The 23,682-nt window shown below is 48.3% G+C and overlaps 9 protein-coding genes across 9 annotated transcripts; 6 read left to right on the top strand and 3 right to left on the bottom strand.

Annotated features, from left to right (window-relative positions):
* Positions 1-710: 710 nt before the first annotated feature.
* BDR25DRAFT_267813 (uncharacterized protein) lies at positions 711-1,851 on the top strand. Its single transcript, XM_033687073.1, has 3 exons — positions 711-896; positions 984-1,372; positions 1,458-1,851. Exons 1-3 carry the CDS (start codon positions 770-772, stop codon positions 1,605-1,607), a joined length of 666 nt encoding a protein of 221 aa, XP_033543869.1. The 5' UTR covers positions 711-769; the 3' UTR covers positions 1,608-1,851.
* Positions 1,852-4,236: 2,385 nt separating this feature from the next.
* Positions 4,237-6,304, bottom strand: BDR25DRAFT_235946 (uncharacterized protein; the record flags this gene model as incomplete). The annotated part of the gene is made up of 3 exons (XM_033685536.1): positions 4,237-4,506; positions 4,702-5,437; positions 5,484-6,304. Coding segments are annotated over 3 exons (1,827 nt in total), but the record flags the coding sequence as incomplete, so codon positions are not given.
* A 1,585-nt stretch (positions 6,305-7,889) lies between these two features.
* BDR25DRAFT_317254 (uncharacterized protein) lies at positions 7,890-8,868 on the top strand (the record flags this gene model as incomplete). Its single annotated transcript, XM_033691661.1, has 2 exons — positions 7,890-7,946; positions 8,098-8,868. 2 exons carry the CDS (start codon positions 7,890-7,892, stop codon positions 8,866-8,868), a joined length of 828 nt encoding a protein of 275 aa, XP_033543867.1.
* Positions 8,869-9,769: 901 nt separating this feature from the next.
* BDR25DRAFT_345200 (uncharacterized protein) lies at positions 9,770-10,795 on the top strand (the record flags this gene model as incomplete). Its single annotated transcript, XM_033694021.1, has 2 exons — positions 9,770-9,790; positions 9,935-10,795. 2 exons carry the CDS (start codon positions 9,770-9,772, stop codon positions 10,793-10,795), a joined length of 882 nt encoding a protein of 293 aa, XP_033543866.1.
* Positions 10,796-13,276: 2,481 nt separating this feature from the next.
* Positions 13,277-13,579, top strand: BDR25DRAFT_235430 (uncharacterized protein; the record flags this gene model as incomplete). Its single annotated transcript, XM_033685512.1, has 1 exon — positions 13,277-13,579. A coding segment is annotated over one exon (303 nt), but the record flags the coding sequence as incomplete, so codon positions are not given.
* Positions 13,580-14,381: 802 nt separating this feature from the next.
* BDR25DRAFT_359073 (uncharacterized protein) lies at positions 14,382-17,976 on the bottom strand (the record flags this gene model as incomplete). Its single annotated transcript, XM_033696040.1, has 25 exons — positions 14,382-14,648; positions 14,701-14,709; positions 14,746-14,887; positions 14,935-14,988; positions 15,034-15,132; positions 15,210-15,228; positions 15,264-15,306; positions 15,341-15,395; positions 15,444-15,657; positions 15,726-15,796; positions 15,852-15,993; positions 16,037-16,072; positions 16,116-16,164; positions 16,227-16,280; positions 16,303-16,372; positions 16,411-16,658; positions 16,688-16,873; positions 16,906-17,059; positions 17,129-17,269; positions 17,349-17,478; positions 17,539-17,548; positions 17,580-17,666; positions 17,739-17,787; positions 17,812-17,843; positions 17,872-17,976. 25 exons carry the CDS (start codon positions 17,974-17,976, stop codon positions 14,382-14,384), a joined length of 2,466 nt encoding a protein of 821 aa, XP_033543864.1.
* Positions 17,977-18,035: 59 nt separating this feature from the next.
* On the top strand, positions 18,036-19,211 carry BDR25DRAFT_376619 (uncharacterized protein; the record flags this gene model as incomplete). The annotated part of the gene is made up of 5 exons (XM_033697455.1): positions 18,036-18,091; positions 18,145-18,382; positions 18,524-18,878; positions 18,936-18,986; positions 19,018-19,211. The coding sequence occupies 5 exons, from the start codon at positions 18,036-18,038 to the stop codon at positions 19,209-19,211; spliced, it is 894 nt and encodes a 297-aa protein (XP_033543863.1).
* An 825-nt stretch (positions 19,212-20,036) lies between these two features.
* Positions 20,037-22,289, top strand: BDR25DRAFT_376609 (MFS transporter). The gene is made up of 8 exons (XM_033697454.1): positions 20,037-20,196; positions 20,246-20,406; positions 20,455-20,574; positions 20,627-20,638; positions 20,689-20,803; positions 20,861-21,205; positions 21,255-21,545; positions 21,604-22,289. The coding sequence occupies exons 1-8, from the start codon at positions 20,073-20,075 to the stop codon at positions 21,993-21,995; spliced, it is 1,560 nt and encodes a 519-aa protein (XP_033543862.1). The 5' UTR covers positions 20,037-20,072; the 3' UTR covers positions 21,996-22,289.
* Positions 22,128-23,294, bottom strand: BDR25DRAFT_72470 (Fe-S cluster assembly protein DRE2). The gene is made up of 2 exons (XM_033698958.1): positions 22,551-23,294; positions 22,128-22,503 (listed from the first exon to the last, which is right to left on the bottom strand). The coding sequence occupies exons 1-2, from the start codon at positions 23,197-23,199 to the stop codon at positions 22,196-22,198; spliced, it is 957 nt and encodes a 318-aa protein (XP_033543861.1). The 5' UTR covers positions 23,200-23,294; the 3' UTR covers positions 22,128-22,195.
* Between the last annotated feature and the right edge of the window lie 388 nt (positions 23,295-23,682).

Raw genomic sequence — 23,682 nt, 5'->3', positions numbered from 1 at the left:
AAAGCCTCTAATTCGGTTCTACTACAACAGCCGGGATACGAGTTGTCCAGTGCCTATTGCGCGTAAAGAAAAGCTGAACAGTTTAGAATCATAAAATCGCGGGAACTGAGAGACGAGGACTGAATCGACTTTGTCAGATATGTTTTGAGGGGAGACACACTAGGATGAGCCACGATAAACAATGGCAGAGCCGCAGAAGAAAGTATCCAACATGCGTATGAGCACCTCTTAAATGAAAAGGCGCTCGAAGCTCTTTGCCTAGGTTATCCCCAGTCAAAGCTTCGGCCTGCTCTTGGATAATGCGGGGTCGGTTTAGGCGGAGGTAGGTATAGCTTCGCAGAGTGCAGAGCGTACAATATTATGGCCTCATAGCTACCAAATACTGACTCGAATATAAGAGACGGAAATGCATGGGTTTGTTAGGGTTAGATCAAATGGAAGAGCGGCGGGAAGCCACGACGCGATTCCTAGAAGGGCAGTGGATAGGAGCTAGCTAACTTTAACATACTTTTCTATGAGGAAGGAATCAATTACCCGATAGAAGTTAATAGTGGCACAGGTATTAGATAGCCTTAAACAAGTGCTTGCAGTGGTGATGTTGACTTGAAAACGCGCGAGCAGAAAGGAGAGGTGGTAATCACGTGTTGCTTTAGCCGAATTTGGAACACGCAACCCCGACAATGGGACACCTGGTTTCTCGAATTCAAGATATCAACGACGCCTGCTACGCAATACCACAACCCTCTGGCGAAACGATCGAACCGCCAATATGTGGTCTCTGTCTCTCCTCTCCCTTGCCGCCCTGGTGATCCCTTCACAGGCTTTGTACTTCTACATTGACGGTGCGGCGCAGAAGTGTTTCTTCGAGGAGCTACCAAAGGACACACTGGTCGTTGGTATGATACCCACACTGCACAACCCTTTCTAGCTCTGCAGCGTGCTCGAGAGATTGAATTGTGCGGAAAACTAATCAACCTCTCCAGGTCACTACGAGGCTTCAGTCTGGGACGACCAAGCAAAGTCCTACATCGCAAAACCTGACGTCGGCGTCTTCATCACCGTCGAGGAAGTTTTCGACAATAACCACCGCGTCATTGCCCAGAGGGGCTCCAGCAAAGGCCGCCTTACTTTCTCCGCCGCCGACTCGGGTGAGCACCGGCTCTGCTTCACACCTCAGAACGTAGCCTCCAGTGGAGGCTGGTTAGGCTCATCGGGCATTCACGGCACAGTCAAGTTCCAATTGGACTTGGTCATTGGCGAAACGAGCAAGATTGAGAGCACGGACAAGGGCAAGATTGATGATATCGTACAGAAAGTGCGGGACTTGAATGGCAGGTTGCAGGACATTAGAAGGGAACAGGTGTTCCAAAGAGTATGGGATAGAGTCTCTCTACTTATCCCAGTCCAATTTCTACACCGCAATTTAGGAGAAACAGATGCTAATTGCTTTTCTACAGGAACGTGAAGCCGAATTCCGAGACCAATCCGAATCCACGAATGCCCGCGTCGTCCGATGGACTTTAATCCAGCTTGCGATTCTCGGCGTCACCTGCGCATGGCAACTATCACATTTGCGCGCTTTCTTCATCAAACAAAAACTTACCTGACGGGATCGTTACCAGGGAGTCAATACCATGGTAAGGACTTGGACCAGGCAGTTTTGGTGCTCGGATACTCTGTACTGTAGGCATTGGCGTTTGAAACTTGGAAGGAATTAGCGTTTGCATTAGAAATGAAGCATATTATCACACCAGTTTGGGTTAAGCTAATAGTGCTCGGTTAATGAAGCAAATGAAGTTAGAGACGCCTTTGAGGATGCGGTGGCATTTGGTCAGTTACGGATCTTTAAGGATGGCAACACGATTATTTCTTGCATTATGAGTGTCTGTCATCTTCACCTCCAGTTTTGGCTGCTGCTAACTTCACGAAGGTACAAATGAATGGACAGCAACCTATGAGGATGCCCTGTTAGTTTCAACTAATTCCTCAAAAGGTGACCTGTTGATATTGTTCCATCTTAACAGTCCTCATAATGATTTTTCCTAACTATATCTTATCACCTTAACGTGGCACATGGTCGGGGTGATTTGGCATTAGGACAAAAACTTGTATCCTGTTGAGGTTCTCCCTAATTCCAGCAAGGCATAGGATAGATTAACTGAACTCTAGTCATCATCCACACTCTGATAACATAATGTTGACTCAGTTTCGGTCGCTCTACCTAGATTGGTGTGCGATGACTATGCCGCTTTCTGATTGGCCAGACCCACTTCCCCTGGAGCCCTCTACACGTTGCACGCACCAAAGCACGAACCGCGGCATAGATTAGGCATAATGATGATGCCTTGAACTAAGAAGAGACTCGATGTTACGACAACAAAGGGGTCAAGCTGAGGGCCTGGAGTCATCGATGTGGCAACATGGTTGTTGCCTAGGCCTGGGTTCGGAGAAGCCGATGGTGGAAATGGCAGCCATATGCCTAAGCAACACCTTGGAGCAACATGGAACAAGAGTACAGTCGCGTGCAAAATCGGTGTCGGGATTTCGCGCCCTCTCGTCATTATTTCCTTCCGCACCCTGGTCGCACGTAACTCATGCTATTGGTTGCCGCAAAATCCACCGCGCGAGTGGAGGCGGACTGCAAATACAGCCTAGAGACGTTTTCTCCGACGTAATTTATCCTATCCGTACGCTGCGCCACGATTCCTGCCTCAAAGCTTCAGGCCGACAGCCAAGCCTGACCCCGTAATACCTGAGTTATTTTGTTGCATGGGAAACTGCATCAGGAAATGGAGGCTTCACTTCCGGGTAAGGCGCCTCGCTTCACTACCCTGGCTTTGCCAAGACCCATGCTCGACCTTATCCCATAAAAGGCCTTCTTCGAACTCTGCTAGTACTGGGGTCTTAAGTCGAAGAGACATACGCGGATCAATTCCGCTTGACAGCTTCGATTAATTTCAAGGGAAAGATTCTAGGGAGGCTCTAGTCGAGATTGACAGTGAACGTGGCAGGAAGGTTGCTCTAGAAGGAAAGTAAGACAAATGGCTGACGTTATTATGGCCCAGGTTGCGAGAGTGAAGATACTCAAGGTGATATCATTTGGGTCGATGCTTGCTGGCCTAGGCTGCTCGCTCCGATTATCGTTGGGAAAACTATCTGCGTCGAAAGAGCGACCGACATTGCGCTTGGAACTGGGAAGAATAAGCTGTCAAGCCCATATATATGGCCTACAATTGAAGGGATCCTTTGACGGAGAAGTTCCTCGATCTTGTACTCCTCCTGCGATGCCGGCATATGGCTAGCGAACCATGCAAGCATTTCCTCATGTTCTACATTCGCATGTCTTTCTAGAAGCAGCGCAACGACATTAACGTGCCCATTTCTTGAAGCTAGGAAGATTGGTGTGTTGGACTTATTATCTTCTGAATTGATATCCGCGTTGGCATTTAGTAAAAGTCGCACTACTTCCGTGTGGCCCTTCCTCGCAGCCCATGACAAGGGTGTTGCGCCATTGGTATCTTTCGAATCCACCAAAACCCTCGTATTAGCGAGCAACTTTTGCACAATGGAATCTCGGCCCAAATGTGACGCCCAGGATAAAGGTGTTCGATCATTCGTATCTGCGAGGTTTGGATCCGTCGTTGGGTTTCCCAGAAGAAACTCGACCACGGATTCGTGCGACTCTCTCACTGCTAGAATCAACGGGGTCCATCCGGTGCAATCTTTCATATTAAGTTGCGCGTCCGATCTTGTCAATAGCAATTTCAATATGCATTCATGGCCATTGCGCGCCGCTCGCATGAATGGAGTTTGCTTCCATTTGTCTACTGGTTGCTTCGTTTCCTCTAGCAGCATCTCGTTGACTTTGCTGTTGTTGAGTAGAATTTTCACAATAATCTCGTGTCCTTCGTCGGCTGCCCAATGCAGCGGCGTCCATTTATCTCTATCGGAAAGAATCGGGTCAGTTGTAGGATGAGATAGTAGAAGCTTTAGAGTCTCCTTATCGCCGAATTCTGCGGCATAAGATAGGGCCGTTCTTCCTTCGTCGGTTTCTTTGAAATTGAGGTCAAGTTCGGAGCTGCCGTTTTCTAGAAGAACCTTGACAGCTTCCGGCCTTTCGTTAAATGCAGCGAACAACAGCGGTGTGAGAGCTTTCTTATCTTCAACATTTGGGTTTGCGCCGGCTTGCAGAAGCAATATAGCCACGGCAAACCGATCATGCACGACAGCTAAGAATAGCGGTGTTCGTCCATCTTTGTCTTTCACGTTGAGGTTCGCTCCTGCGTCGATCAAAGACGTTACGACGTTCTCACGTCCTGCCAACGCAGCCCATGCCAATGGTGATCGATAGTAATTGTTTTGCGAGTTTTTTTTAACCTTCTCGCTCTTTAGTAGTGTTTTGACGATGAGATTATGTCCACGCTCAGCAGCCCACGATAAAGAAGATCGGCCGTAGACATCATGTACATCTGGATCGGCTCCATGACCGAGGAAAACAACGACGGCCTCGAGATTCCCTTTTTGCGCCGCTAAAAGTATCGGTGTCTGATCAAATTTATCTTTCGTATCAACATGGCAGCCCTTTTTCAAGAACATTTCGATGATCTTGCAATTTCCAGAGACAGCGGCCCATGATAAGGGTGTTCGACTGTAGCTGTCTCTCAATTCTGACGCGATGTTGGTGCGTAGTAGCATATCGACTTCCTCTTCTAACCCGAAGAATGCGGCCAAGTGCAAACCATGCGTGTCTTTCGGCGTTTCTTGGCTGTAGTACTTAAGACTGTCCTTGTATACATGGAGTGCTTGCGCCGATGCCTCCACCTTTTTAGCATCTTTAAGAAATTCAAGAGTGTCTTTATTAGCTAGCGATGCGAGGATGGCGTGTTGTCCCCAGAATGAGGCGGCGTAGGTGTAGAATGGATTGGCAAGCAATCGAATAGCAAATTCCTCCTCGGTGGGACAGAATCCAGTCTTGAATGCTTCGTATGACAGATACGTGATGCATGATTGAGCGATAGTACTTTCCACATTGGGGGACAATCTATTCGGGTTACGTTCAAAATATTCTTTGGCTGTTTTGTGCATTATCTTCACCGTTGAGCTTTTCTCATCTAGTGTGACTAGTCCAGCACACAAGGAGACAATATCCTCGCGTGAAATGTTCTCTGGATCAAGCGCAGAACTATTCCTTTCGATTGCAAGGGCATGCTGCAGCTCTGTAGTAGTTAGAGAGCGCTTGGCGTAGACAATCCAAGATAATGCCTGAAGAGTAAGTTCTCTCCTGTGGCTTTCCCGGTCAGTGAATCGGGCCATGATTTCGTTATACATCGCGTCGTAGGCTCCGGCCCCTCTTGGGAGTATTTTTAATGCTTCTTTTGTTGCTTTAACGCTCGTCTTGCTTCCCAAACAATTGAATGAAAGGGTAGCCATCAAGAATCTTGCCGTCATCAGTACCATCAGTACGGTTTGGAGGGAGAACTCACTTTCCGTCTGCAATGCGCACTATCTCATCCTTCACGCTGGTCCACGAATCGTCAAGCAAATAGTGTTGATCAAGTTCTTCCCTCGCTAAGTCAAGGTATTTGAAAATATCGTTCCGCCTTGCGCATATTGGCATGGTTAATATACCCTCGCCTAAGCTGGCTGCTATTTTGGGAAATGGTTTCGAACTGACCAAAATCTTGACGTCTGTCTGACCTGAGCTGGTCCCGTTATCATCCCTCTGATCTCTAAAGCTCTTTAACATTTTTAAAAACTTGTATCGACACCCCTCATCGCATTCATCTAAGCCATCAACAACGACATACGCTTTTGATCGAGCCTTTATCGCGACTCGCAGTTCCTTCAATATTTCATCGACAGAAAGCCTTTGGTGACTTTGATGATACGTGTGGTACCGCGATTTAATACTCTCCGGAAGAGGTCGATGTAGGAGGAGCTGTTTCAACAAAGTTGCCAGAAGGTTTTCCAACGTATGGTGACTTTTGTCGTTGAAGCTGCAATACAGGAAACATATGCCAACATTTCCTAATTCATCTCTATGTACGGTGAAAAGATCATACACTACCTTCGCTGTGAACGTGGTTTTCCCTGCCCCGGCATCACCGGGGCAATAAATGGTCTGGTTCTTCTCAGATATCCACTTTTTGAACTCCGCAGTCTCAGCAACCCATTCTAGAGTTCCGGGTGTCTTCCTTCTCAATTTCCCGTCATGATCGCCGGTGAGGTCGACTTCAGCTATCCAGGCAAGAATCGTGTCCTTCAGAGTGGTTTCCCTGCAGCTGTAAGCTTTAATACGTTTCATTGAAGTGTAAGACACTACCTGCTAGACAGTCCTAGGAGCGCGTTCAGAGCACCAAAGTTTGCAGATGCCCGAGACTCCAACCTCGTCACCTTCTTTGGCTCGAACCGAAGCCTCTTCCATAACTGTGCACCTTTTGACCGAAAACCGTTTGCTTTTATTAGCAAACAGTCGTACTCATACAACGTCGCCTGAGTTTCCTCCAGAAGTGTCTCGCATTCATGGACAATTGGACCCAATTGATGTTGTTGGAAGTCTTGCTGTTGTATCGCTCCTGTTCCATTCAATTCCTGGAGGACATTACGGAGGTTCTCGATGCTGGAACTACGTTACTAAGTCTACGAGGCTGAAAGCCGCGTCTCATCTTACTGATGCCTCATCACCTGAAACTCTTTAGGAGCATCCCGAAAACGTTCCTGAAGTGCATGAGCAAGTTCAATTGCCTTGGCAATATCTCCGAAGCCGTAGCCGGGAGGAAGCATGTCAGAATTACACTCCCTGCTGAGGTGTCGCGATGAAACGTGCAGTTTCCGTCCAGCCTTCCCAAGTGGGAGGCATCCGTCTACTTAGCCACCGATTGATTCAGCCTTGTCTGCAAGAAACATGACATCCTTCCCGTCACCACCTCGTGTCATAATTATCACGTGACTCTGTGACCCCACGGGTTGTTTTCGGCTTCCAGGCTCCCAATCTAACCGGTTCATGAGTACTCGGGTCCCGAACACGGGGTGAATGATATCCTATCTCATACCGCCCGGTCCATAATTAAACCACACCTTCAGCAGCTGCGCCAATGGAAATTAGCCAGCACATCCAGCAGCTGCGCCAATGGAAATTAGCCAGCACATCCAGTAGTGCACGTCGCCCAATTAAATACTGTTTTGAAGGTGGCTTGGCTTACTTGCTTACCTATGATGCATGGATGATGTGGAATACGTGACACTGACCGGTGACGCCTCCATCCGCCTGCGTCTTTAAAACGCTACCCACCGACACCAAAATTTCAAACGCGAATGACTAAGCATATATACTAAAGTAAACAAGGTGGTAAAAGCCCTGTAGGTAACCATGAATGCCTTCACAGTTTGTTTACTAGAAATTTCAAACGCTTAAAACTCTCAGATGGGTTCATGTGACGTCTCGAACTGTTTAATAAGCTTCATCACGATTCCAATTTCCAACACCGGATACAGAATATGAATAATGAAAGCCCTTGGATTTTACAGAATCAAGAAGCCGGAAGCTTTGCAGAGTTTTTGCTCCCCGGGTTCAAAAGTGCAAGACTTTTTCTTACCAGCCTCATCCACTTTTACGGAGTCAGCCTTACATGGACTGTTGAGAAGCGGACGCCCTTTCATGTCGCTGCATCGCAGACGCACGAGAACGTGTCGGGCTTGAACCAGTTGACTGGGGCGCTCGCAGAGCTTTCGGGGCTGAGTTACCTTTGGCTGAAGGAGAAGTCGGAACTGACTGCCTGGGATTAGGCAACAGCATGGTTACCGGTGAAGCATCGGTAAAGGACTTGTAATGGATTAAAGCGTATCAACCCCGCTTCCTGCTACTTCATCGTTATTCCAACGTCTTGAACATGACTGCTTCCTCCTCAGCCTTGAATCAGCAGTTTTCCACCAAAATTTCCGAAATGGTAAGCATAGCTTCGTTCGCAAAGCCTTGTGCTTCTTACTCACGTTCATACTGTAGCTGCCTGGCGGTGTTATTTTTGACAATCTAAATCGCCTTTTTGAGAGTGATAACAGTCCTGTGTCTAAGTAAATTCTCGCTTTGTGATACCGAAGACCGTTGAGGCTTACACAAGCATCAGATTCCTTCTCTTCTACATCTCCTACATCAACTACTCATACATCCCATACGGCTACGTTTGCATAGTTCCAGAGACTCGTTTGATACCAGTTACGGACTTGCACAATTGGCTCCTACAATCAATCGACCACCTCGGGAATCCAGTTGAAACGAGCGATTCGAAGAATTCGACGTTCGCCACGTCCCCTTGTGTTCCTCTGGACAAAGTTGAAAAGCGCAAGCTCAACGTCACCGCAACCAGGAGAGACACTTCCACGCTCCGCGGGTACATCTCCGGGGTCAGAAATTGGAACACAGCGCAAGGTGATCCTACTATTCGTTCTAAGTATCTCAACACGTCCAGACTCGTAGTTAGGGGCCCCAAGTTAGCGAGAAAGAATTTCAATTGGATATTGGAAAAGCATTCAGGCTTTATTGCCGAGCTAACTAATCGTAACACCAATACGACTGACGGGCGCTTCGTCGAAGGAACTAGTCTGGGCGGCGACACGGGCTCACGCATCGGCCTCATTGTCAAGCCATCCAATCGACACCCTGGTCAGGCCCAACAAACCATTGCGAACGACCATACCAATAATCGCAATATCGATATCCTGCTCAACGCCGTTGCAAGTGCTATCCAGTTCGGTCGAGTCCACGGACAACATACCGGGAGTCCTATACACTCGCTCGCCGGTATTCACTTCACTGACAAACACCTTTGCCCCACGACGCACATGACTTCTCTTGTTTCCCCAGTTTGCTAGATCTCCAATTTCTCACGATGATTGAATGTGTAAGTCTCCGATACAAAAACCAGTTGACAACAGCTCTAATAGTGGTTAGTCTAATAGTAATTGCCGTGTTCCCTTTTCACCGTCTTCGGGTTCGGGCTTATGTCCAAATTGCGTCCAAAATCAAAACGATCAAAAAATTGAAAAAGAAAAAAACAACAAAAATAAATCTCCGGCTTGGACAGGAACCTCTACGCGGTGCTGGGGACAAGTACTCACGCGGGTAAGTCTGTATGAGAAAACCAAGACCTGTCAACCTCTCTGTACTCCTTTCATTGCTTGCACTTGTATTCAGGTCTTGCGTGGCTTACGTTTCCTTTATTTCCTTTCTACGAATATGTTGAATATTATAGTGTCTATCCTCTAGTCATCTTTCTCGAGGTCGATGCATTATGCGGCTACTGTCATCATGAGTGGGAGTGCTAACATGTATTCTGTACTTCCTACATAACGGTATTAATATCAGGCCAAATGCCAACGTTTCTCATCACACAACCAACACTCTTTCTCACTCATCTCTTGCACCGTCGCGATTTTGAACCTTCCATGGTGATGGTGGAGCACTTGATGAGTTGTCTACTTTCGTAGCCCAATGTAAAAATCTAGAATCGAGATTATCGAATCTAGCGTCGATGTGACAAACACTGAATCCGGACTAGAGCGCGTGGCAGTGTCACCCGCCTCAGCGTCTTCCAAGGTTAGCTTTTCACGACGGGAGCCACCTCACCGCCTCTTTAAAGCGGTGATATAATAGGGTTTAGGCGAGGTAAGTGTACCTTCAAATGCAGCGGCAAAACACACCCGAAAATAGGTGCATTTCCACCACTACTTGTATTTAAGTAGTTATAAGGGTTGAGCAGCTGCATTCGACATCATGCGTGCCAACGTGTCATTGGTGTCTAATCTTATCTTGACGATCTTTGGTTAGTTGCATTTCCCCACGTTACCCGGTGCATTGCAAGGGTGCTCTACCCTTCGGACACGCACTCACAGCGGCACAAGTTCAAACTGACAGAGATGCTGAACTCTCAACACTTAGCATCACGTCAATAATCCTGCGGGGATGAAGTTTTTTGAATTTTCAGCCGAGATCCGACTTAATATCTACTCGGAACTCCTCGTTCTCGACGAAACGATAGTCTTTGTGGCTGATTATGGCCCGTCGTCACCACCTCTCTGTCGATCCAAAAGGGATGGACTTTGTCCTGCTCTTCTCCGTGTTAGCAGGCAAGTGCATCGCGAGGCCATCCCACTACTCTATTCGAATAATCGCTTCCGATTCCCTCAAGTAATCACCAACTCATGTCGCACGGATAGCGCTCACATCGCACCATTCCTAGGCCAAATCGGGTCTCAAGCAAGCCTTATTCAACATATCTGTATTACTTTCCTTAGCTTTGAACATCCCCAGCCTAGTACTGCTCGCATTCACGAAGAGCATGTTGAAAACCTAGAGCTCATTCGAGACACATGTACAAGTATAAAGACTCTCGAGCTCCTGGTTCCGCCCGATCAACGCAGCTACGCGCTCAGTATTTCGCAAATTGCAACTGAGGCGATAGACTTACTCGACACGCATTTCAGGGCTATCGCTTCCTTGAAAGAGATCAATATCAACTTCGAAGTGTATCCCGGAGAGGATCTAGACAATGATATAACGAAGAAGCTGCGCGACTACGGATGGGCGGTCACCACCACAAAGCTCCCGAAGAAGATCTGGATCTCCAATGATGATCGAGTTGAATTTGATAATGAGGAGGAGGATTGCATTGCGTATGATAATGAACAGTTTCTTCTCGACCTGAAGAGAGAAAAGGAAGAGGAGGAAGAACCATGGAGGGAGGAATATTACCGGAGGAGACGCGATCCCTATTGGAAGAATGATTCGGACTACGATTGAAACTAGCTTATCAGATCGAAATCGAATTCTATAACTAACTGCGTGTAATCAAAGTCTCTCGATCCGCTACTCTACTGCTTGATTGTTATAGTGGAGCTGTGTGGTCGAAGAGAAATGTCACCGCGATTGCGTGTGCTTGAATGATTTGCTTTAACTAGAGACTCTCTTACCTGTCTGGCGGGCACGCATTTGGAAAATGACCGTCTTCACCGCATTGCGCGGATGCGCTGCGCTACAGTGGCTATCTTCTGGTCTCGGGGAGAACCTGGTTCGCGCCAAGACCTGTCGGGCTTAGAAGGCTCATGTAGATTAGTCATGGGCGATTCGTCTGACTACTCCTGGGACTGGAAGCTTGCAAAATACATGAAATGGAGCCTGAGGTTCAAAAGCATGTTAATTTCCGTACATTGGCATTCTCAATTGCAACTTGTGTGGTGTCTAAGGATGATGATTTTACAGCGTTCTTCTATGACATTCTAAAATGCCAAGTCCGCAACACCGCGAGCACCAGCTGCTCCAAACGATGATCGACCCTCATCGAACACAGCATGCTACCCTCCAGCCATGGCTCCTAACCTTGCTGCGTCCCAGCATGCCATGATTCATGACATGCTGGTTGATGGGTCGCTCACGCACGCTGAGATGGCGAGTGCTGCTTGCTGCAGTGAACGTGCTATCGATCGCATTGTTTCTAATGTGAAACATTTCGGGTCCACCAAAGCCCCTTCGAATGGCGCGGGACGCCGTCGACGAATGACTCCAGTCATGTTAGATGCGCTTCGCGAACATCTGATCGAGAAGCCAGAGTTATATGTCGAAGAGATGGTTGTCTTCCTGTTTGATGACTTTGGCGTCCTTGTTGACCGTTCAACTGTAAGCAGAGCTTTAAAATCCATCAACTGGTCTAAGAAGATGATGCGTCAAATAGCTAGAGAACGCAACGCAGATCTTCGAGACTTCTACCTCCATACAATATCACCCTTTCCATCATGGCAACTTGTTTACGTGGACGAGTCCGGATGCGACAGGCGAATCGGCTGCCGAAAGACGGGATGGTCTCCTCGCGGTGTGACACCAGTGCAGGTCGCCCAGTTCCACCGCGAGAATAGATACCAGATACTGCCAGCTTACACCCAAGACGGGATCCTGCTTTCTCGAGTGTATCAAGGGAGCACAGATAACGAACTGTTTGAAGACTACCTCGAGCAGCTTCTCTGTCATTGCGGACGCTGGCCCGAGCCCAGATCCGTCCTCGTCATGGACAACGCCTCCTTTCACCATAGTGAGCGAATCGACCAGATGTGCCTCGACGCCGGAGTAAAGCTCGTATACCTCCCCCCATACTCACCAGACTTCAATCCAATCGAAGAATTCTTCGCCGAACTGAAGGCATTCATCAAGAAGAACTGGAGGAAATACGCAGACAACCTAGAGCAGGAATTTTGTGCATTCTTGGAGTGGTGCATTAGCGTCGCTGGAGGTAGAAAACGCAATGCCGAGGGACATTTCAGGCATGCAGGTGTCACCGTAGAATATTTTGATGCTGGCAGCCAATGGGAACTATCTCACAAAGTGTAGACACGTATTTCGCGGCCTTGTGGGAGTAATGGAGTGTTCATCATTGTTAAATTTACAACTTCCATGTTCTCAGGTGCACGCGTAGCAACTGTCTTCATCACTGTGATTTCATCTATGACTTCATATGCTGCTGCTGTGGTGTTGATGGACGGTCCGGCTGGCGATGTTTTGCTGTCTTGCGTCTGATTGGCTTACGGCGGGTCCTGAATTGGACCCTCCCATGCCCCACAAGAAAATTGTCCGAAAACCAATCATGTATTTATAGACAGCCTGTGATTGGCGGTCAGTCTGGGTCACTTTTTTGACCCTCTGCGCCGAGTCTCCCACCTTCCCTTGTGTTCTCCACCGTAACTGTAGAGTCGAAAGTGACCGACTGCGACGACAACACTCGTCACACCCACTCATCAATGACACTCGATTTGTTCTAACTGACTACAACACGTATCCACTGCTGGACAGAAGGATATACACAGAACACACTCTTTTCATGCGGACAACGTCACGATGCCAGGTGGCGCTTTCCAAGTAACCACTTCTATGATGACGGGCAGTGGTGCTTGTGAAGAGGACCGCCCATATGAAACCCAAGACTACTGGGACGCTTTTGTTGACGAACAATCAGTAGATACGGCTATAATAGGCCCTTCGACGACGCCATCTAGTTTCCCACCGACCTCTCCTAACCCTTCATACCAGACACCTTCTACCCTTTCACAGCCACGGTCTAATCCAGACAAGCTTCGATTCCTTGAGTTAGACGAATGGGAGGCGATGAATAGCTATGAAGAAGACGTGCCAACTTGCCTCCATTACAGAATCGTGTGGAAGGTTGTGGTGAACAACAAGGCAATCTCCACGGACACCGAGGAGGACGTCGTTCTGAACCCTGTTTCATATTGGCACATGGTCCTTTTACCAAAGCTTGAGACGCTTCTCCGTAAGAAGTTGGCCCAGAATAGGCAGGTGAAATGTGATGACACAGGGGTCGTTGTCTCGGTGTCGGCTCGTACTGAGAAGGACCTCATCAAGCGATTTGATGACTTGAGCATCGATTGGTCAGTCATAGCGAAGACGCTTATAGGATGGGGGGAGCTTTTCCGCTCCGGTAAGAAACTTACTGTCAGCCTCTCTTTCAACTATTTAGACACGAAACCGCCACCGGCGGGTACTGCAAGACGTGGAACCAAGCGAGGCTCGTCAGCAACCCAGACAATGCTCGCCGATCGAGACGCGCAGCTCAAAGCAGAAGAAGAGGATACTGGAAAGGCCCCGATATGGAAAGAGGTGTATGCTCTTTTTCGTTGCCCAGGATCGCCATGTGACCGTGGCCCTCACTGTTGGATAGATCCTGTCGGTAAAAAGCACCACCACCTGAGAACATCACACTTAAAGGCGCTCATCGCCTTCAGGCAGCAGGGCAAAATCCTGAAAAGCCACGATAATGTTCCTCAAGATATCCGTGATCAACTATACCTGGAAGAGCGCCAGCGGCTGGAACGGGAGCCCAAAACCAATAATGTGTCATTGCCTTTCCCACCTATCAACATCACTAATGTCCTGCCTCAATCCCAGTCCCCTATGACCGGCTCTAATGCACCGATGCCACAAGGTGATATACGCCCTTGTGGTATTGTAAGTCTTGCCATCCCAGGTCCGTGGGATCTGGCAGTGAAGGAGTACACTAAGTGGCAGCGATCGAATGTTGTTGACGAGAAACTGAAGGCAGAATTTTCGAGGGCTTGCGAGGTTGTATTAGAGGACGGTATGGGTTTGGAACAGGTGTACGAAGATCAAAATCCTGGGTTTTTCATTCAAAATCGCATCAAGTCGGGAATTGCTCGTCGATTTATTAGTGGTATTAAGGTGTGGGCCGACCAGTACAAGTCTGCTTGTGACTCTAGCATAATGAATTAGTTTGATTTCATGCAGTACCAAACTCCGCTCACCTGCCTCATCCGTGCAATCCGTAGAACGAGAGCGGTTTCAATCAAAAGTGTTAAGCCGCGATTTATTTTGTACGCAGGGCTGACACAAGTTTGTCTACCGACTCGTTCTTTAACATGAGATGCTCACCGAAGTCTCCTTTAACCCCCACTAGCATCTCTAATGGGGTAACGTGCTCTTCCACCCTGAGATATGAATATAGAGGAAGGGCCGAAGGAGGACCGATGAATTGATTATTGTAGTGGCGTAGGTGAAGCTGGAAAGAATACGGACTCCTTGCGGTAGGAGCAATTGGATAATACCGCGCATCGCCGCAGGGGTTTGAAGCTATCTGCCGTCCAAGTCAGTTGAAATTGATTGACTGAATGTTGCTTGGATCATACTGTCGCAAACTTGACATTGCCGTGACCATCAGGCTAATTGAGAACTACAACTACGTGTCCGGCGACGCCCTTTGGAAGCGGAGCATAAGCAATGCCTTCCTTCTTACAGGCTGCTTGCGTCTTGATCGTGTAGAGTTTGCCCTGCGTTCCCCGTCTATTCATCCCCACTGTGCTTGTCGTAGGGAGGCTGGGTCCGTGTTCAATCTGTAAGTCGGTGCGCATGATGCGAGGCACAGAATATGAAACGCAGCAGAAATCGGAGGGGCCCATTTCCGGCTCGCATTTGGCCTAAGTCAGCAGTGTGGCGCAATTCACGCTAAGATAAAAGACGACTTTAGGTAGTATTTGTAGCCTTTCGCTATTCGCACAGGGGGTTTCTCACTAACCAATAGCAAGAGCGAAATGCGACCAGGGTACGTAAGGGAATAAAGTCTGGTGAGCGCGCAATTCCGACACCGATTTTGCACGCTACTGTATTAATTCTTAGTCCTGGAAATCTAGACACTGACGTGACACCAGGCTGGCCCCCTTTACCCGCACAGTGTGCGTTAGATGGTCGCAACGCTCAGCCTCCTCACGCTTGACCTTTTTGGTGGCAACACGGCACTTCATGAATGAACATACTGTCTAAAGTCGTCACGGCACCCTGAAACCATCCACACTCATGCGCCTTTACTTCAACCCAATAAGGACTTCTTCCTCAAGCATCCAGACAATCCAGATGTCTCAATGAAAAAGCAAACAGGAGGTTCGCGACAGCTAGCGGCAGTGCAAGGGCCAGCGTCACTGTGTCTGCAACTATGAGCAAGCTCAGGGAGAGGAAGACGAGGTTCAAAAATGAAGTAATATGAAACTGTGTCCGTAAACACGAGCTCGATATCACTCGAACTAGAACAGATACTACACTTGATCTAAGCCAGAATTGGCAAAGGAAGCTGGAGAAAAGGAGAAGAGCGTCTGGGTGGGGGAGTCAGCGGATTTATATAGTTGGTGGGAGGCCAGGCAGCAGCGTCAGAATCACGGACGAGCTAAGCGAAAGACCTCCGGATCAACGTCGGAGAAAGATTTGGAACGTTCGATACGCTTCTGCCTCTTGCTGGATCAACCTCGGCAGATTCGAAGGTCTGCTGCCTGTGTCGGTGAGTGATCACAAGCGAGACCAGATGAAGGAGTAGCGAGGCTTAGAGAAGGGAGAGGCTGATAGCAGTTGGAGTGGCGATGGGATGTTATGCGAGTGGAAAGATAGGTAAGAGGAAGCATGCTTCGTCGAGGTATGCAACCGAAGATGAGCTCCTAGTGGCATAATAGCATGTTACTGTAAAATATAGAACTTGACTAGGGTAGAGCCTGTCTGTTAAAACTACCCTAGAGTCTGAGAGTGGGTTTTAGGGATAAGATTTTTTGAGTCTACTAACAGTCCCAGGTATTTGAAGAAATCGCGAACCTACTCACAACTGTGCTTTGCTATCGCTGTTTCCAATCCCCTCAATAGCTTCTCAGTCCCTATGAGCCTATTACCTCAAGACCTTCCTTTTGCATTTCCCGCTCATAAGCTCTGGGATTTCAGGTAGCAACATCTCCTGGGAATTAGCACACCGTCACTTCCCTTGGGAGGTTACATGTCCGTACGAACACCAGTAACTGTGCATATTGTTTCGCTGAGCCCCCAGCCCTGTGTGACACTTACGCCGATGTTCTGCTTTACTTCACTTTGAAGACTCCGCCGAGGGGCGCCCAACCGCAGAGCATTTCGCGGACAGAAAAGAGGTTGTATTTGGAGATTTCGAGGGCTTTTGCTTAGCTTTACCACTATTAGGGGAGTGATTTGGAGGGTATCTTATCTTCACAACAGTATCTGAAAAATTCCCCCTCAAATAGGGAGTGAAAGGCTCTATAGACCTTATGGTTTTAAATTTGTTGGTGATATTCTTCGCGGTGGAAGGCTTTCCCAATCTGGACTGAAATATTCTGCTTCATCGTAATAAACACGGCATATGTTTGTCAGATGCATGGTACAGAGGTAGGAACCCAAGTCAGCGTTCCGAGAAATTGTATCGGAATGATTTGCTCCCTGTTCCATATCAAGTCCGAATGGGTAACCGTAACACTTTGGGAAGACCTGTTGCTCCAAAGGAGAAATTGGTAGTTCCGAAATGTGTGCGGGATTCAGTGACTGTGAAAGAAAGGTTAGCGCCAGTTCTATACTTCAGGTTCCGTGCCTACAAAGATTCGCCAGACTTGAAGCCCGGTAGTTGACAGGTTTTGGACATCTGAAGGAGGAGTATTCAAAACTTTGGAATACACGCTTGTGATGCCGCTTTGAGACCCGTGCTGAGGAGAGGTGAGCAGATGAGGGAAACTTTTGGTCCAACAGTCTTCGTCTACCATTAGCTAAAATCCTTAAACAAGCGCGCAAGTCTTATTCTACCCTCGGTTACTTCGAAGGCAGGGATTGCTCCTGAAAACGCAGCACCTATACATACCGCCCCAGATATGTAACAGATCTAAGATGTGGTTCGGCGTGAAAACCAACAGCGAGTCTCTAGCTTTCACGCCGAGCTTCTGCAGACTAAAGCCGACGCGCTTAACCTAGGGACCTAATTGTTTAGAGATAACGAGATATTGTTATTACTCGTCTCAACTCATACTAGTTGATTTCCTGAACGTGGTGAGCCTTTAAGAAAGAGCTAGTTGAGAATATTACGCTCATGTGTGTTGAGATTTGATAGGCATCATAATGGGACGTATTAGAATCCCAGCATGCAAAAGAATCGAACACTAAGGATGGAGCAGAAAAGTTTCGAGATTAGAGGGAGCTCTACTTCAGTCAATAAAAACAAGAACAAGCCTATCATTTCCCTGTAGCGCCTATATCAAACTGAGTCCAACTCAAGTCCAAAATGGAGTCCGTCCTTATCATAGGGTGGCACTGGCTGAGCTAGTTGAAACAGTAAACACCCTGTCTCCTTTATGCACAAGAATCGAAGCAAACTAGTGCATCTCTAGGGTTTGCTCACGATTCTTAATTCCTACATTACCAGCCGAGGTGATGTGGGTAGCTTCAGGCTGCGGGGTATGGGGAAGTTTCTCCAAACACCTTGGCGTTCTTACTGGTTCGATTTAGTCCGATGCTCTTGGTTGCTCTAGTGGTTCGAAGTACAGCAGGAAAACATTAGCCAGAATTTGGGGATAAGGAATTGAGGAAGAGGAACGAATACGCTTTAGCGCAATTGAGTGGAAGGAGTCGCGATGTAGTATTTTGAATAGCAAATGCATCTGGACGCTCTGAGTTAAGAATCTACACAATATTAGCTTTATTTTGAGTCTTAACGAATATGAGGGCTTCTGATCCCCCACAATGGAAAAATATGCCGGTGGTAAAGGGTATGCCGTATGCTGAAACGCTTAGTTTGTAGGACGATCCTGTCTGACCAACCGTGATAGCCACGGAACAGCATGGGGCCTGTTTGATAGTGGCTGTGTGCGCGACGAGGTTGGAACGCTCAACCTCTTGACGCCAGAAGTTGTAGTTGAAGCAGGAAAGGAGATCAAGACAGGAAAGAGTGTGATTTTGAACTGGGGTCTCGAGCACGTAGCAGAACCTGGATTTGGTCGGATTAGAGTTGAACACAATATTATTGACTGGAGGAAGACTCAACACTATTACTCCTATGAAGGTGAAGTTAAGCTTAATCCCCAAGCTGGAAGCCAATGGGATGGACTCCGCCATTTCGGGCACACAGAAACAGGGCTGCATTACAACAATATCCACCACGACGATCTGCTGCAAACGGACTGAATTGGAATTGATCACTGGAGCAAGCGCGGAGAAATCGTTGGAAGAGGTGTGCTGCTGGATTACTGCTCCTGGGCCGAGCGTCAAGGTATACAGTACAATGCGATGTCCCGTTATTGCATCACTGTGAAAGATTTGGAGACCGTTGCAAAGGAGGAGGGTCTTGTTTTCAAACCAGGGGATCTGCTGATTGTCCAAAGTGGTTGGATCAAGTGGTACAATGAACATGATGAGGATCGCATCAAATACATAATAAACGGAAAGGAGTATGTCTGTGTCGAGGGCTCAGAAGAATCTGTGGAGTGGCTATGGAGCCATTACTTTTCCGGAATTGCTGGAGACGCAATTGGGTTTGAGGCATGGCCGCCGCAGCTCCCTCGCCGTAGGTGCTTCATTCGAGGTTGAAACATGGTGGATATATTAGAACTAACCAGGATAGGTATACACGACCACATAGCCCTTTGGGGAATGGCAAGCACTCCATGGATGAGTATGTGAACTGTTCGCTGATTAATGAATAGCCGATAGGAGAACTTTGGATCTCGAAGCATTGGCAAAAGAATGTGAGGCGCAGAAGTATTGGAGCTTTTTCTTCTCCAGCGCGCCGTTGAACTTGAAGGGAGGAGTTTCGAGAACGCCAAATGCATTGGCAGTTTTCGAAGGCACGGCGCGATTAGTTATTGATGCATTATTAAGAACGATGATGATGTGGTAGCGCTGAAGAAGAAACGATGTTGGGTGTTTCTCGGAGTGCAAATTCTTTCTTCCGAAACAGAATCAATTCAGGGAGAGCGGACATCAACAAAACTTCAAATATCCTCAAACCTTCAACAATCTCATCCTCTAACGGCCTATTTACTTGTAAAATTTATGTGCTGATTCCGGACTGAGACAACATCTGGATCGCTGCGCATGCCCAAACTGTTGACTCTCATAGACCTACGCTTCGTAGCATGCCCAACCAGAGTAAAATAATTGGCGCGTGGACTGAGAAAAAGTAACAGTCTCCAGACAGGGAATCACTGTTTCTCGACATCATCGATTTATTTCAGTCATATTCCTTGTCCTTGTAGCTGGCCTTCGGTTGTGTCCCAGGCTTCGACTCGCTCTGCTCGACGTCGGTGGGCCGAGTCGAACTCATTTTCAAGGAGACGAGCTAATCCACGCTGTGAAATCGGCTAACACTTGATATTTTAGCTCGGAGTTTATTCCCAGAGTCTTTCTAAGGGCAATTCGACAATCAGGACAAGATATTGGAGGTTCATTGCGACCCGGAAATTAGCATCCAGTACTGACCTTCCCCTGCCCATTCTAGTAGCACCTTGTCTTCGCCTTAACACCCGCAACATGGACTCAGCACCCACGCACGAATAACACCATGTGGCGGGCAAGACCGCGTGTAGGGGTCCAAGCTTAGTGCCTCCCCACATCTCATCACCAAAGCGCCCCTATGGTAATCGTTTCCCGATGAGTTTAGTGTTGTGCATTCAGTTATAATTTTGACATAGCCTTTTCTATTCTGTCACGTCTGGGGATTTTCGCCTATCTACTTTCCATTGCTGCTCAGCAAGACAACATGACTTCCATCCGTGGGGCCCGAAGCCAACGCATCAATACGTTCAATGTGCTCATTCTATGCTTTGTGGGTCTGGGATCTATGAGCTATGGATATACAGCTTCAATTATCGGCACGACGCTAGGTATTTGCACAATTCGCTTCAGGAAGTTCTACACTTAAACTTGCCTTAGGACAGCCATCTTTCATCAAGTATTTTGAACTTGACACCAGAAGCAATGGAACTGATCTTTTATCCACCACCAATGGTCTTTTCCAGGCTGGCGGTGTTGTCGGCACTCTTCTCCTTCCAATCGTGTCGGATCGATGGGGACGTAAATGGGGCATTGCAATTGTATGCTTGTCTCTCGTATTAATGATTGGCTGCTAACACACAGCCCAGAGCGCCATTCTTGCCATCATATCTGGTACCGTTCTATCAGGCAGCACGCATATAGGTGAATTCATCGCTTTTCGTTTCATTGCTGGAGCAAGCGCATTCATGATCTTGGCAGCTGTGCCTGTGAGTACTCTAACCACTAATTCGTATTAACACAACTAATAGTTAGATATAGATCTGGATGAATGTAAGGTTTGAGCGCTGTTGATGTATGCCACCAATCCTGACCTATTTTAGGAAGTCGTACCTGTGAAGATGAGAGCCGGGCTCGTCGACATCCACGCCGTGTTCCTGGTTCTTGGATACACCATACAAGGCTGGGTAGGCTTTGGATTTTTCTTCTGGAAGGGTGGTAAGACTTTCCTTTCCTTTCCCCCTATCAACGTCTCCTATTCTAACTTCGGCTAAGGCGGCCAAAACCAATGGCGACCTCCGCTAGCTCTGCAGTGCGCGTGGCCCTTTTTCCTCCTCTGCGGCCTCTTTTGGATCCCCGAAAGCCCCAGATGGCTAATCATGAAAGACCGGATTGATGAAGCACGCATCATTCTTGACCGCCTACATAGCGATCCCAATGATCCAGACAACGAATATGCCAGATCAGAGTTTTACCAGATCCGGAAACAGATTGCGATAGATAAGTTGCTAGATAGCTCTTGGGTGGGAATGTTCAAGAAGCCGTCGTATAGGAAAAGAGCACTTCTAGCGGTGGGCACGACATTCTTCATCCAATGTTCTGGTGTGCTGGTTATCAATAGTACGTACTGAATCACAGAACGTGTGGCAAGTTGCTAACATACCCTCAGACTACGGCCCAACCTTGTACAAGAACCTAGGCTTTTCTCCTGTCAAACAGCTTTTGTACCCGGCAGCATGGTTGACTCTAACCCTCGGTATCAACACTATGGCAATCCCACTCGTCGACCGCTTCCCCCGCAATAAATATATTGCGGCTGGCATTCTTGGCTGCATGGCCTGCCTGATCGTAGAAGCAGCCCTAGTCGCCAACTTCGTTCCTTCAAACAATCAATCTGCACTGCTGGCGGCGGTAGCCATGTTCTTTCTCTTCCAAATCCCCTATGGCTTCTGCCTCGATGGTACGTATATTCCGGACAATAATTCTTCTCAAAGCAGCATTAACATTCTGTTCCTAAGGTACCCAATTTGCCTACCTCGGTGAACTCTTTCCCACACACCTCCGCGCCAAAGGCGTATCCCTTGGCGTTGCCATGATCTCCTTCACCAATATCATCTGGCTTCAAGCCGCGCCCACAGCCTTTATCACCATCGGCTGGAAATTCTACCTCGTGTTCATCATCCCAGGGACTATTGGCGGCATCATCGTCTGGATCTGGTTTCCGAACACGAATGGCTTACCGTTAGAGGAGATTGCGGCTATCTTTGGGGATGAGGATGAGGTCGCGGTGTATCAACGAGAGGTGGTTATTGATGGTGGGCAGATCCGAGATCTGCATCAGGAGGCGAAGGAGAAGCAGGAGGTGTATACTGAGGATATGGGTGTGGGAGATGGTACAAATAGAGCATGATGTGATGAACGAATTCCCCGAGATGCGAAGAATAGTGGCTACATGGTTTTGTTGCAGAAGGTAGATACTTGATCCACATTGGAAGTCTGTGGATCCCTTATGACGCCGTCCCAATGAATGCCTGTGGATGGCCCTTCCTATCTCCATTAATGCCCAATTCTAGCAAGAGCCGACTGAAGGACTTGCCCTCAAAATACACATCACAACTGGATATCATTATTCAGCAACCGCACCTCCTCACCAGGCTTGAAAGCAGGGAGGCCGATATATGGACAACCATCGCAACGGAAAGCGTCTCCTAGCGCGCAGTTTCCACAGCTACCGACCTTGCCTTGAACTGTGAAGTCCACCTCAGCTAGGTCGTCGGCACCTAGCTTCATTGTGTTAAGGGCTTTATCGGCTGAGGCTCGCTTGGCGGCATCTTCGGCTTCGATTTTCTCCTTCATACCACAGGTGCAGTCCTTGCAGGCGCGACGTCGCTTTCCAGCTTTGGGCCGGCACTCGGGCGCTGAGAGGTTAGTGCTAGGGTAGACGAGAGACGGGTAGAGGACTCACGCTGGATGATGGGTCGAGCCATATCTTCTTCTGTGATTAAGTCGTCCTCGTCAATCAGCTCATCATCCTCGCCGGTGATAATGGGGTCATTCAGGTCATCGCTGAAATCGACAAAGCCAACACCGGTCGGCTTCGCAGGCTCCGCAGGCTCGGCCTCTTTCCTCTTTCCGTTCAGTGGTACCGATCCATCGCCATTTGTTGCGCCACGCACGCCATTGGCAACCCCATTCGTTTTTTTCTTGCCAAACTTCAAGGGTATAGACACGCTCTGGACTTCCTCTGGCTTCACCATGCCATCGTTGCCATCTACGAGCCCAGCCAGAATCGCCTCGGTCTTCTCTGAAGAATTTGTCAAGCCAAAGACGCCATCTTGGCTTCTCAGAATCCCACCGGCCTTCAGAGTGCTAACAACTTTAGTCATCACGTCCCTTCCTAGTAACTTGTGACTTTCTCTGGTTGTGCCATCGGCATCTGTCAAAAGAAGCACGACGTCATACGTGGAGGCGGGAAGCTTCACGAGGCCCACTGCGAGGCGGTCGAGCATCTGGAGATCGGCATGTGCGCGGTCGTGGATTTCGTACACCTTGTCTAGGACTTCAGGGTGGGCGGATATGGACGGCGGGGCAAGGAGAAGTGTGCGGGGAGTCATGGTGGGGTTGTCTCACAGCTGAGAAAGGCGGTGTCTAGATTCTTTGACGATGAATCTTGCAGAGGGTGAGGAGCAAGCTGCGGAGAAGCGTGGTATAAGAGTGGTGAGAGGAGTTTGAGTTCAAGATGTTTTTCTTTGCGACTTCCGCCGGCCTCGGAGAAGCACGGCGGCAATGGAGTGAGTGCTGAGTAATGCGGTGGTCAGGTGAGAAGGGCTTGGCATGCAGTTGTCTCGTTTCGTCTGGACCCACTTGGTGCCGATGGAAAGTCTGGGGTAAAGCGCCGCAAAAGCCCGTCAAGAAGACCAGAGTGTCAGCGGCCGACGGCGGCGTCCTCACGAGGGCATTGCAAAAGAAACCCGAGGGCAATTGAGCAGCTGAACTTGCGGCGGAACGAGCTGTCTTGCGCCCGTGTGATCTCTCTAGCCGTTGTCACTTGCAGAGCTTCAGTCTGCTCACACGAGATGCAAGAGCCAAATATGACG

Source organism: Lindgomyces ingoldianus (assembly GCF_010093535.1).
Source record: "Lindgomyces ingoldianus strain ATCC 200398 unplaced genomic scaffold BDR25scaffold_31, whole genome shotgun sequence".
In the NCBI taxonomy this organism is placed as follows: Eukaryota; Fungi; Ascomycota; class Dothideomycetes; order Pleosporales; family Lindgomycetaceae; genus Lindgomyces; species Lindgomyces ingoldianus.
This window is presented reverse-complemented; position numbering and strand designations above follow the sequence as displayed.

What these genes read in the sequence shown, in the direction of transcription:
- BDR25DRAFT_267813 (XM_033687073.1), top strand. Translation starts at nt 770, where the DNA reads ATGTGGTCTCTGTCTCTCCTCTCCCTTGCCGCCCTGGTGATCCCTTCA. An exon ending in AAAGGACACACTGGTCGTTG is followed by an intron (nt 897 to 983) that starts GTATGATACCCA and finishes CAACCTCTCCAG; the next exon opens with GTCACTACGAGGCTTCAGTC. An exon ending in GGGAACAGGTGTTCCAAAGA is followed by an intron (nt 1,373 to 1,457) that starts GTATGGGATAGA and finishes GCTTTTCTACAG; the next exon opens with GAACGTGAAGCCGAATTCCG.
- BDR25DRAFT_376609 (XM_033697454.1), top strand. Translation starts at nt 20,073, where the DNA reads ATGACTTCCATCCGTGGGGCCCGAAGCCAACGCATCAATACGTTCAAT. An exon ending in ATTTTTCTTCTGGAAGGGTG is followed by an intron (nt 20,804 to 20,860) that starts GTAAGACTTTCC and finishes ACTTCGGCTAAG; the next exon opens with GCGGCCAAAACCAATGGCGA. An exon ending in CTATGGCTTCTGCCTCGATG is followed by an intron (nt 21,546 to 21,603) that starts GTACGTATATTC and finishes TCTGTTCCTAAG; the next exon opens with GTACCCAATTTGCCTACCTC.
- BDR25DRAFT_72470 (XM_033698958.1), bottom strand. Translation starts at nt 23,199, where the DNA reads ATGACTCCCCGCACACTTCTCCTTGCCCCGCCGTCCATATCCGCCCAC. An exon ending in GGCTCGACCCATCATCCAGC is followed by an intron (nt 22,504 to 22,550) that starts GTGAGTCCTCTA and finishes CTAACCTCTCAG; the next exon opens with CGCCCGAGTGCCGGCCCAAA.